Here is a 13,566-nt window from a genome sequence, read left to right on the forward strand (position 1 = left end):
TTCAAGTTGAACCCACTTCAGATACAACTTGAGTTTTTTTTTTTTTTTATTTTTTTATTTTATTTTATTTTTTTATTGTAAACAAATGGGATACATGTTGTTTCTCTGTTTGTACATGGCGTAAAGGCATACCATTTGTGTAATCATAAATTTACATACAGTAATGTTGTTTGATTCATTCTGTTATTTTTTCCCGCCCCCCCCCCCTCCCACCCCTCTTTACCATCTATACAGTACTTCCTTCCTCCATACTTGCCCCCCTCCCTAACCCTAACTCTAACCCTAACACTAACCCTTCCCTCCCCCCCATTATGTGTCATCCTCCACTTATTAGCGATATCATTCATCCTTTGGCTTTTTGAGATTGGCTTATCTCACTTAGCATGATATTCTCCAATTTCATCCATTTGCCTGCAAATGCCATAATTTTATCATTCTTTATGGCTGAGTAATATTCCATTGTATATATATACCACAGTTTCTTTATCCACTCATCAATTGAAGGGCATCTAGGTTGGTTCCACATTCTGGCTATTTTGAATTGAGCAGCTATGAACATTGATGTGGCTGTGTCTCTGTAGTATGCTGATTTTAAGTCCTTTGGGTATAGGTCAAGGAGTGGGATAGCTGGGTCAAAGGGCGGGTCCATTCCAAGTTTTCTAAGGAATCTCCACACTGCTTTCCAGAGTGGCTGCACTAATTTGCAGCCCCACCAGCAATGTATGAGTGTACCTTTCTCCCCACATCCTCGCCAACACCTGTTGTTGCTCGTATTCTTGATAGTCGCCATTCTAATTGGGGTGAGATGGAATCTTAGGGTGGTTTTGATTTGCATTTCTCTTATTACTAGAGATGTTGAACATTTTTCCATATGTTTGTTGATTGCTCGTACATCTTCTTCTGTTAAGTGACTGTTCATTTCCTTAGCCCATTTGTCGACTGGATTATTTGAATTCTTGGAGTAAAGTTTTTTGAGTTCTTTATAGATTCTGGAGATTAGTGCTCTATCTGAAGTATGATTGGCAAAGATATTCTCCCATTCTGTAGGCTCTTTCTTCGCATTGCTGATAGTTTCCTTTGCTGAGAGAAAGCTTTTTAGTTTGAATCTATCCCAGTGGTTGATTCTAGCTTTTATTTCTTGTGCTATGGGAGTCCTGTTAAGGAAGTCTGATCCTAGACCAACAAGGTGAAGATTTGGACCTACTTTTTCTTCTATAATCTGCAGGGTCTCTGGTCTGATTCCGAGGTCCTTAATCCATTTTGAGTTTAGTTTCGTGCATGGTGAGAGATATGGGTTTAGTTTCATTCTGTTGCATATGGATTTCCAATTCTCCCAGCACCATTTGTTGAAGAGGCTATCTTTTCTCCATTGCATATTTTTGGCCCCTTTGTCTAGTATGAGAAAATTGTATTTATTTGGGTTTGTGTCCGTGTCCTCTATTCTGTACCATTGATCTACCTTTCTATTTTGGTACCAATACCATGCCGTTTTTGTTACTATTGCTTTGTAGTAGAGTTGAAGATCTGGTATTGCAATACCCCCTGTTTCACTCTTCCTGCTAAGGATTGCTTTAGCTCTTCTGGGTTTCTTATTCTTCCAGATGAATTTCATAATTGCTTGCTCTATTTCTGTAAGGTACGTCATTGGGATTTTAATTGGAATTGCATTGAATTTGTATAGCACTTTAGGTAGTATGGCCATTTTGACAATATTAATTCTTCCTATCCAAGAACATGGAAGATCTTTCCATCTTCTAAGGTGTTCTTTAATTTCTTTCTTTAGTGTTGTATAGTTCTCATTGTAGAGGTCTTTCACCTCTTTTGTGAGATTGATTCCCAAGTATTTTATTTTTTTCGAGGCTATTGTGAATGGGGTAGTTTTCCAAATTTCTCTTTCTGAAGATTCATCACTTATGTATAAAAATGCGTTGGATTTATGGGCATTGATCTTGTAACCTGCTACTTTACTGAATTCACTTATGAGTTCTAAGAGTTTTCTGGTGGAATTTCCAGGTTCCTCTAAATATATAATCATGTCATAAGCGAACAGGGATAGTTTGAGTTCTTCTTTTCCAATTCGTATCCCTTTAATTTCTTTGGTTTGTCTAATTGCTCTGGCCAGAGTCTCAAGAACGATGTTGAATAGAAGTGGTGAAAGAGGGCATCCCTGCCTTGTTCCAGTTTTTAGGGGGAATGCTTTCAGTTTTTCACCAATTAGAATGATATTAGCCATGGGCTTAGCATAAATGGCCTTTACAATGTTAAGGAATGTTCCCACTATCCCTATTTTTTCTAGTGTTTTGAGCATGAAGGGGTGCTGTATTTTATCAAATGCTTTTTCTGCATCTATTGAAATAATCATGTGATTCTTGACTTTAAGTCTATTAATGTGGTGAATTACATTTATTGATTTCCTGATGTTGAACCAACCTTGCATCCCTGGGATGAAACCCACTTGATCATGGTGCACTATCTTTTTAATATGTTTTTGTATGCGATTTGCTAAAATTTTGTTGAGAATTTTTGTGTCGATGTTCATTAAGGATATTGGTCTGAAATTTTCTTTCCTTGATGAGTCTCTGTCTGGTTTAGGTATCAGTGTGATATTGGCTTCATAGAATGAGTTTGGGAGGGTTCCCTCCTCTTCTATTTTATGGAATACTTTGAGAAGTATTGGAATGAGCTCTTCTTTAAAGGTTTTGTAGAACTCGGCTGAGAACCCATCTGGTCCCGGACTTTTCTTTGTTGGTAGGCTTTTGATGACTTCTTCTATTTCAGTATTTGAAATTGGTCGATTTAAATTGTTTATGTCCTCCTCGTTCAGTTTAGGCAATTCATATGTCTCTAGAAACCTGTTGATGCCTTCAAAATTTTCTATTTTGTTTGAGTATAGATTTTCAAAATAGCTTCTAATTATGTTTTGTATTTCAATCCTGTCTGTTGTGATATTTCCTTGTTCATTCCGAATTTTAGTGATTTGGGTTTTCTCTCGTCTTCTCTTTGTTAGTGTGGCTAAAGGTTTATCAATTTTGTTTATTTTTTCGAAGAATCAACTATTTATTTTGTCAATTTTTTGTATTGTTTCTTTTGTTTCAATTTCATTGATTTCAGCCCTGAGTTTAACTATTTCCTGTCTTCTACTACTTTTGGTGCTGGCCTGTTCTTCTTTTTCTAGGGCTTTGAGGTGTAGTGTTAGGTCGTTTATTTGTTGAGTTTTACTTCTTTTATTAAATGTACTCCATGAAATAAATTTCCCTCTAAGTACTGCTTTCATAGTGTCCCAGAGATTTTGATATGATGTTTCTTTGTTCTCATTTACCTCTAAGAATTTTTTAATTTCCTTCCTAATATCTTCTGTTATCCATTCATCATATAATAGCATATTGTTTAATCTCCAGATGTTGGAATAGTTTCTGTTTTACTCTTTCATTTATTTCTAACTTCAATCCATTATGATCTGATAGAATACATGGTAGTGTCTCTATCTTCTTGTATTTGCTAACATTAGCTTTGTGGCATAATATATGGTCTATTTTAGAGAAGGATCCATGTGCTGCTGAGAAGAAAGTGTATTCGCTCTTGGTTGGATGGTATATTCTATAAATGTCCGTTAAGTCTAAATTATTGATTGTGTTTTTGAGATCTATGGTTTCTTTGTTCAATTTTTGTCTGGAAGATCTGTCCAGTGGTGAGAGAGGTGTGTTAAAATCACCTAGTATTATTGTGTTATGGTCTATTTGGTTTCTGAAATTGAGAAGGATTTGTTTGACATACATGGATGAGCCACTGTTTGGGGCATAGATGTTTATGATTGTTATATCTTGCTGATTTATGCTTCCCTTAAGCAGTATGAAATGACCTTCTTTATCCCTTCTGACTAACTTTGGCTTGAAGTCCACATTATCTGAAATGAGGATGGATACTCCAGCTTTTTTGCTGAGTCCATGTGCATGGTATGTTTTTCCCCATCCTTTCACCTTTAGTCTATGGGTATCTTTTTCTATGAGGTGAGTCTCTTGCAGGCAACATATTGTTGGATCTTTCTTTTTAATCCAATCTGCCAGTCTATGTCTTTTGATTGATGAATTCAGGCCATTAACATTCAGGGTTATTATAGAGATATGATTTGGTTTCCCGGTCATTTGGTTCATTTTTTAAATTTTATTTATTTATTTGTTTGACACAACTTGTTTCCTCCTTTATTTGACAATTCCTTTAGGATAATTCCTCCCTTTGCTGATTTGCTTCTTTGTTTTTCATCTCTTCCTCATGGAATATTTTGCTGAGAATGTTCTGTAATGCTGGCTTTCTTTTTGTAAATTCTTTTAGCTTTTGTTTATCATGGAAGGATTTTATTTCATCGTCAAATTTGAAGGTACGTTTTGCTGGGTATAAGATTCTTGGTTGTCATCCATTTTCTTTCAGGGCTTGAAAAATGTTGTTCCAGGCCCTTCTAGCTTTTAGGGCCTGGATTGAAAAATCTGCTGATATCCGTATTGGTTTCCCCCTGAATGTAATTTGGTTCTTTTCTCTCACAACCTTTAAAATTCTGTCTTTATTTTGTATGTTAGGTATTTTCATTATAATGTGCCTTGGTGTGGGTCTGTTGTAATTTTGCGTATTTGGAGTCCTATAAGCCTCTTGAACTTGATTTTCCATTTCATTCTTCAGATTTGGGAAATTTTCTGATATTATTTCATTGAATAGGTTGTTCATTCCTTTGGCTTGTTTCTCTAGGCCTTCCTCAATCCCAATAATTCTTAAATTTGGCCTTTTCATGATATCCCATAGTTCTTGTAGATTCTGTTCATGATTTCTTACCATCTTCTCTGTTTGTTCAACTTTGTTTTCAAGGTTAAATATTTTGTCTTCAATGTCTGAGGTTCTGTCTTCCAGGTGTTCTATCCTATTGGATATGCTTTCTATGGAGTTCTTAATTTGGTTTATTGTTTCCTTCATGTCAAGGATTTCTGTTTGGTTTTTTTTCAATATCTCTCTTTATTGAAATGATCTTTTGCTTCCTGTATTTGCTCTTTTAACTGTCGATTGGTGCGATCAATCAATGCTTGCATTTGCTCTTTCATCTCATCATTCAGTGCGTGCATTTGCTCTTTCATCTCATCGTTTGCTTCCCTGATCATTTTAATTATGTACATTCTGAACTCCTTTTCTGTCATTTCTTCTGCCATGCTGTCACTGGGTTTTATTGATGTAACATCTAGATTTGTTTGCAGCATTTTCTTTCCTTGTTTTCTCATATTGTTCAGGTATCAGTGGACCGCTGAGATATTGCAGATTTCCTCTATTGACTTACAATGTCCCTGAAGATTTCTATATATATCCCCCCTTAGCCTTCAGTAGGCTGAAGTCTTGGAGGAAGTTGATAATGCGGTGCTCCACAAGGAAGCTGCCTCTCTAGGAGTGGTGGCCTTCAGGTGGGGTATAATCCCTGCTAGTTGGCAGAGGTGCCTCCACTTGTTGACCAATGGTCATCCAAAGGGGACCTAGGCTGTGGGCTGAGGCAAGGCCTGTTTGGGCCTGAGTCTCTTGTTTTACTGTCCTTGTGGGGAAACCTCACCCAGCAGGGAAGACTCACCTGGTGGGGAGGTCTCGCTGGTCAGTTCCCTCCTAGAGGTTCCCCTCAATTTACAGCTACTGCCTGGGCTGGGCTGCCTTCCTCTGCAAAGTTTCCAGGGGCCCGGCCCTACCTCCTGGGCCTGGGAGCCTCACCCTTTGCAGATGACTCTCCTTAGGCTGCCCTTCCTCAGAGAATCTGCCCGCAGGCCTGGAACCTTCGCTCCGCCCTAAGGCTGTCTCTGTGCAGCTCTTCCACCAAGAAGCCTCCTAGATCCTGGGACCCTGCTGTGCACCTAATCGCCTGGCTATGCGGCCCCTCCTCTGAGCAGCCACCTGGGGCCCTGTACAATCGCTCTGAATCCCAGAGACCCGCCACACGCCTCTTCCTCCAGACAGCCGCCCAGTATTCCAGTGGGGTCACTAGGAGTCCAAGAAACTCACTGCGTGCCTCCACCTCCACCAACCACCCATAGCCCTGGGCAGTCAATCACTCCGAGTCGAAGTGACCCTCCCCGTTCCTCCTCCTTCTCCAGATAACCCCCGGGGTGTTCAGGAGCGGTTGCTCTGAGTGGCTCTGAGTCCACGTGACCCGCAGCACAGGTCCTCTGGGCAACCGCCTGGAGCTCTGGTGCGGCCACTCAAGACCAAGCGTCCCACCACGCTTCTCCTCCAGGCAGCCCCCCTGTGTTCAGGAGCTGTCCCTTTAAGTCCAAACAACTCACCACTCGCCTTCTCCTCTGAGCAGCCGCCTGGAGCGCTAATGCAGTCACTGCGAGTCCAAAGGACCCGCCGCTCTCCTCCTCCTCCTCCTCCTACTCCTCCGGGCAGGCCCCAGGGTTCAGAAGTGTTCTGAGTCCAAACAGCTCGCCACGCAGCCCCTTCTCTGGCAACCGCCTGCAGCTCTGGTGTAGTCACCCCGAATCCAAGCGGCCGCGCTCCTCTTCCTCCTCCTCTTCCTCAGGGCAGGCCCCGGTGTTCAGAAGCGTCATTCTGAGTCCAAACAGCTCGCCGCGCGGCTTCTCCTCTGGCAACCGCCTGTAGCTCTGGTGCAGTCACTCCGAATCCAAGTGGCCACGCTCCTCCTCCTCCTCCTCAGGGCAGGCCCCGGTGTCCTGAGTCCACACAGCTCTCCTTGCCACTCTTTCCCTGGGCAGTCGCCGGAGCCCCAGTGGTTGCTCCGAGTCCCAGTGCTGTGCCGAGCGGCCTCCTTTACGGTGCTCCCAGCTGTCCGAGTTCCCAACTTGAGTTTTAGAGATCTAAAATCTGCCAGAATTTGATATATTGGCTCTCAGAGATGAGAAAGTTAACATAATAAATTCCCAAAGGGAAGAGGAATAAGAACCGCCATTTATCAATAACTTTTTATGTTTTTTAAGTACTATATTATGTGTCCTGCAATTGCCATCACTAGATTGCTCCTGTAGGAGAAAAGGAAGTGTAGCAGAGGGTGTGGTGGCCCTTGGAAGAGAATTAATTTGTAATTCACATAAAATGTAGCCTTTATTTGAATGATGAAATGATTACCTAAATCATAAGGAGAACAAACTTACTTTATAATGAAAAATTTAAAAGTGTTTAATATAATATAAAGACTCCACTAACACAATTGAAAAATACATAGCAAAACAACTGACTCTTTTTTAGTAGAAAGAAAAAGTAGTATGAGTGATATATTAGTATATTCTATTTTATAAAAAGACTAGAATTCTCACAACTTGTATTATTTATAAAAGAAGTTTTCATTTATTAAAGATTTTGGCAAGTAAAATATACATATGTCCACATATGCACAAATTTTTGGCTGTTTATTAATAAAGCAATCTCTTTGTCTAATTTAAATAAACAAATGCTCCATAAGGACTTAATTTAATACAGTTATATACAAACTTACCTGTTCATGAGATTTTAACTTCTCTTTTATAAGATCAGCATTTCTTTTTAGTTGTTCATTTTCACCTGTATAAAAATAATCAGAGCATCCCGATATATAGCACTTTTTAATTAATATGTGAATATACTTAACATTTTAGTTTCCATTCACTTGTGCACTCAACAAATATGTATCTAGCACTGTACTAGACATTGGGACTGTAGAAGTAAAGAGAGAGTCTTGCTCTTCACAGAGCTTCCACACTAATGGTGAGACAGGTATGTAAATAGTAACCATAGGCTATGACAACTGTTCTTACAATTGCAGTGTGTCTGAAATACTGTGCGGACCTGTGGAAGAAAGACCTACATCAATCCACTTCAAGTTTGGAAAGGTTTTGTAGAAAAAGAATCACCTGAGATGAGATTTAAGTGGTAAGGCTTATTCCCTGTTATGGAAGGGCATGCTAGACATAGAACACGGTGTAGGAGACAATGGACTTGAGTGAGTCCAGCAAGCTTAGAAAAAGAACAATTTAAGTACAGGATTGCATAAGTACAAAGTGTGAGGAAGAAGTGCTATATAGGTTAGGAAATATCAACAAGGTGGACATAACTCCATGAATATAGGTTACAGGAAGTTATAAAATTTTGAATAATGAAGAAGTGAGATGATTATAGTTCATGCTAGAAAAATTCTCTGGCAATGTAGATAATATATGGGAAACCTAAATTAGGTTAGGAGTTTGTACAGAAAAACAGGCAATAAGAAAGACTATTTAGATGGTAGAATTACTAAGGAATTTAATGACTTTGGATAGGGTAGGCAAAGAGAAAGGGAGAATTTTTACCTTTTAGGTTTCTGATTTGGACAGATTAAAACACTCTAGTTAACTCTGATCACTAAGCATCCAGGTCAATTTAAAATTCAAATTTCCTATTTGATTGAAAGTTTTTATGACCCTTATCACTGTCTAGAAGGACTCATGGAAGTGGGGAAGGAGTCTTAGTTTGCCTTTTAATTGCTTTTCCTGTTTTTCTTCTGGGTATGTCTCTTGGGATCTGGAAATAAGAAGTGGGGAGATGTGAAAAATTGTCTAATTAACTTTATACCTGTTCCAGTGACTATAACCAGAAGGATGAAAGATAGCAAACAAGTGTTGGCAAGGATGTGAAAAAAACTTTTTTACATTGTTGGCAAGTTGGTACAACCATTATGAAAAATAGTATGGAGGTTCCTAAAAAAATTAAAAATAGAACTATGATATGATCTAGCAATCTTTCTTCTGAGTACACATTCAAAGAAAAAGAAATATGCATACCAAAGAGATATTTGTGCTTTTATATTTATTTCAGTATTATTCACAACAACCAAGGAGTAAAGGTAACATAAATGTCTGACAATGAATGAATGGACTTTAAAAAAGTGATATTTAATAGAATATTATTCAGCCTTAAAAAATAAAAGATCAGGAGTTGGAGATGTAGCTTAGAGGTAAAGTTTGGCTCATCAGCATTCACGAGGCCCTGGGTTAATCCTCAGTATCACGAAGAAAAAAATAAAACACAGAAATTTTGCCACTTGTAACAAAATAGATGAAAACCTGGAGGATATCATGCTAAGTGAAATAAGCCAGATGCAGAAAGACAAGCACCACATGAATTATATGTAGAATTTGAAAACGGTGAACCAATATAGAAACAGTACAATCGTGGCCACCAAGGGTTGTAGATATGGGGAGATGTTTGTCAAGGACTCCAAAGTTTTGGCTATACAAGAGAAATAAGTTCTGGAGATGCAAAGCTTACCAGTGTGACTATAGCTAACAGTGCTGTTATATACTTGAAATCTGATAAGAGGGTAGATCTTAAGTATTTTTTATAACTATTAGAAGTGATGGTTATGTTAATTAGCTTGATCATGGTGAATAGTTGATAATGTGTCAAATAATCAAGTTGTACACTTTAAATATATGCAACTTTTAACTGTCAACTTTATCTCAATAAAATTGGAAAAAAACCTGTATCACCATAACTGTGAAAAGATGGTATGCTTGACTGTTGATCTATTTGATATCTTTTTACAAAGAAACAACACTTAGCTGGTGCACGCCTGTAATCCCAGCAACTCAGGAGGCTGAGGCAGGAGGATCATAAGTTCAAAGACAGCCTCAGCAATTCTGGGAGGCCCTAAGCAACAGAGCAAAACCCTATCTCAAAGTAAAACATAAAAAGGGCTGGGGATGTTGCCCAGTGGTTAAGTGACCCTGGTTCAACACTTGGTACCAAAAAAACCACAAAACAAAACAAAACAAAAAACCACCACCACCAATACCACCACCACCAACAACAAAACCACACATACACAAAACACAAACCAAAAAGCAAACAACATTTAATATATTCAAAATTGATTTCATAGCACTTCAAACTATTGAACTTAAAATAGATCTTTTCTTTGAACAAAAGCCTGAGAATAGTTAAATAACATCTGATTCCTAGAATAAGAGGCCTGGAAAGGACCATGAATTTTCACACTTATTTAATCTAGCTGGGTGTCATATTCCAGTCATGAAGAAGAGAAAAGTTGTTCAGAGTCCTTAGCATTGATAAGATGGCATGAAGTTTCCCAATTTAGAGGAAAGCAATGTGGGGAGAGTAAGAACTAATAGTGTTGCTTAAGATACACATAAATTTAAAAACCACAAGGACAAAAAGATATAACATGACAAAGTAAAGAAATGACATATAAGATGAAAATTTTACCATACTTACATATATATAAGTACTTTCCTTATATATTAAAACTTAGGTCTAAGATAAGAAATGCTTATTTGATCTGAGTTTTATGTTGGAATTTAGTCTAATATCTGATATAGTAAAGGAAAATCTGTCAATGCATAGTGGAAACAGAACAGTATAAACACTTGATCATTGTTTTGTAAATGGTAGGCCTGTTGGGTTAATGTAATTAAGTACAGAATGAACTGATTGTGTTGGTTTTACCTGCACTAATATAGTCTTAGTTTTATGACACAAAATCAAATGGTAAACCAGCACAGTAGTTTGAATAGACTATTCATGGTTTAACTAGTAAACATTCACCCTTCAAAACTGGTTATTAAAAACCAAGAGTGCCACTGAGAGGAAATTGTTGGCCTTCTGTATCTATGGGTTCCCCCAGGTTCAAGCAGTCATGGATCAAAAATGTTAAAAAACAAAATTGTACTGATGTGATCCTGTAATATGTATCATCAGAAAAATGAGATTACACTCTATTTATGTATGATCTATAAAATGTATAAATTCATTCTACTGTCGTGTAGAACTAATTAGAACAAATAAAATTTTAAAAAATTAAAAAAATATTCTCTGACCTACCTTGTTTGAACATAGATTGTAAGAACCTCGTTCCAGAGGGGCCCTGCCCCATACTCAAGGGAAAGTAATATCATATTGAGAAGTCAAAGAAAATGCAAATAAAAGGGCCTTGCTGAGTTTTCCACCCTCACTCTATTGTATTAGATCATACCCTTTTGTCTAATCACATTTCTATATAGCTGTCCATTCTTTATCGAAACTAAGCATAAAAGTAGACAATTTCCTCTGAGTCTTTTGTTCTTCATTTTGAAGGTTCTGTGTTATATGCAATTCGATTAAATAAATTGGTTATGCTTTTTTTAAAAAAACAAAATTGTGTCTTTACTGCATATGCATAGATATTTCTTATCATTATTCCCAAAATAATGCAGTATCACTATTTATATAACATTTACATTGTGTCAGGCATTTTTAAAGTATAGGGGGATACAAATAGGTTGTATGAACACTATGCCATTTTCTATAAAGAACCAGAGCATTCACACTTTTGGTATCTGCAAGGTTCCTGAAATCATTCATCAGTGGATAATGAGAGAGCACTGTGTACCTGCAGACATTTGAAAGTGATAAAAAGAACTAACGTGATCGATTATAAAACATTTCTGGAAGTCCTTGTCAGATAGAATATGACTGAACTGTTCTGTTTAGCATAGCATTTCTTATTTTGTAATCATTTAGGGAAGTATTTTTAAATAGAAAAAAGTCTTGCCCTTAGCTGATGAATTGAAGAACACAAAAGGCATTTGTCAACAATATAAAAAAACTCTTAATTTTAAAGGGGCTCAAACAAATCATGTCTTTTAAAAGATTTTCCTCCCCTAACTTACCTTTCAAATTGTGTTGATATTCAAGGGTCTGTTGTAGCCCTTTTATCATATTATGAAGAGTAGCACATTCTAAAACATAAAAGGTAAATTTGAAAATCCTTTGCTTTCATTTTGGTCTCTTTGTTGAAATTATTAAAATAAAATAACATTTGATTGACAATTATAAGGTCTTACAAAGCAACCAGGCCTCTCAAAGTAAATTATATATAATACTTCCTATATCTCTTTGAGTCAAGTGAATTCCAATATTCAGTACTGAGTTTTCTAAAGCACAATATGTTAGAGATCCTCTCATAAGCATTAGCAACGTGTATCCTGAAAGTAAGGCACACTAAAATATATTTGGGGAACCATGAGAAATGTATACATGCATATCTTCCATGATAGAACACCTCCTAAAAAGAGCCAAATTATATTGTTCTGTTCACAGGTAGAGGGCCAGAGCTAGTGAGAAGAAGATGGGGCTTTTCTTACTCACTGACCTCCAACCTGTCCTCTTAATACTCATGCAAGACACAGCAACATAAATGGATTGAAGACTCAATGACAATATTAACAAGGCATCAGAAACTTTGATGCCAATGGTTTCTGACATACTGGGAGATGAACCCTTCATTGCAAAAGTTGGAACCCTGACATATGCATTCAAGCCTTGATCATACTCTTGGTTTCCACCACCAATAGCCACACCTTTGATGTGGAGGAACAGTGGTGTAAATTTCTGTGACTTTAGCATTCTGCTTAGCTATAAGCTTCATGACAGCAGAAACTATTTTTTGTTTTTCTTACCATTTCCCTATGGTATTTAGATCAACCGTGGCCCATGATATGCAATTCAGAAGTATTTGTTGGGTGAACTGATTGACAGATAGGCAATATTACAGTAAGATGAAACAGGAAAGGGATAAGTGGAGAAGCTCTGGCCAGAAAATAATATTTATTTCATGACTAAATGAAAAAATAGATACTGTGAAGGAAGAACACAAAATTTTCACTTTCCAATTAGAGATTCTGCAGTCTCCATGTGCTTTTTATAACTATCCATCAGAAATGAAAGCATTTTGCAAAAGTTAAAAGCTTTATTAAAATATTAGGTTCTACTCTTGTGGACTTTCACTACCTACTGCCTTCCCTGTTGTTCTTAGCACCCATTCAAATTTTTCACCATCTTCCATTTTCTCTACCTTGCTATTTTCCTGTAATAGAACGATGATTAAATTAAATTTGACAGATATTAGCTGAGATCCTGTTTCAGGTATGTTACTATGCTAGCTACTATAAGTAAAAAATAAGACATACTTTTTGCTATTACTAATATTTGTGTATTTTACTATAATTAATTCAGCAATTCATAAAGCTTGATAGCTAAATTTACTTCAGTCAGCAGCATATTGAAAACCAAACCCTGTACCTGAAAATACATTGGATTTTCTTAAAATAAAAAAGTGTGCTTTCAAAATTTGAACACAAGGTGGCTCTCTCACCACATTTTTTTTTTTTTTACAATTGAAACAGGCACGTCGAGGAATTCTTCATAAGGTAAAATACCATTGAGTAACATGGAATAATGGTGTTTCAGTCAGCCTTCGTGCCACTGTGACCAAAAGGCCTGACAAGAACAATTAGAGGAGGAAAAGTTTATCTGGAGCAACCAGTTTTAGTCTACAGAAGGTCAACTCCCTGCTCTGGACTAGAGATGTAGAAGAGCACCACGTAGGAAAGCAGATAAAGACATGGTGACAGGAAGCAGAGAGAGACTACCAGGGACAAAACACAGACCCCAAAGGCATGTCTCCCAGTGACCTACCTCCTCCAGTTACACCCCACCTGCCTATAGTTATCACCCAGTTAATCCATTCAAGTGGATTAATGCGCTGATCAGGTCAAGGCTCTAATGACCCAATCATTTCAC

The 13,566-nt window shown here is 37.5% G+C and overlaps 1 protein-coding gene across 2 annotated transcripts in view; it reads right to left on the reverse strand.

Annotated features, from left to right (window-relative positions):
* The window catches only part of CCDC152 (coiled-coil domain containing 152), a 58,285-nt gene that overhangs the window by 20,350 nt on the left and 24,369 nt on the right, over positions 1-13,566 (reverse strand). For both annotated transcript variants that reach the window (XM_079145089.1, XM_079145090.1), the window contains exons 4-5: positions 11,655-11,723; positions 7,469-7,533 (exon numbers count right to left, since the gene is read on the reverse strand). In XM_079145089.1, the coding sequence (XP_079001215.1) occupies positions 7,469-7,533; positions 11,655-11,723 (134 nt within the window). The remainder of the gene's footprint in view (positions 1-7,468; positions 7,534-11,654; positions 11,724-13,566) is intronic.

This window comes from Sciurus vulgaris (genome assembly GCF_902686455.1).
Source record: "Sciurus vulgaris genome assembly, chromosome: 6".
NCBI lineage: Eukaryota > Metazoa > Chordata > Mammalia > Rodentia > Sciuridae > Sciurus > Sciurus vulgaris.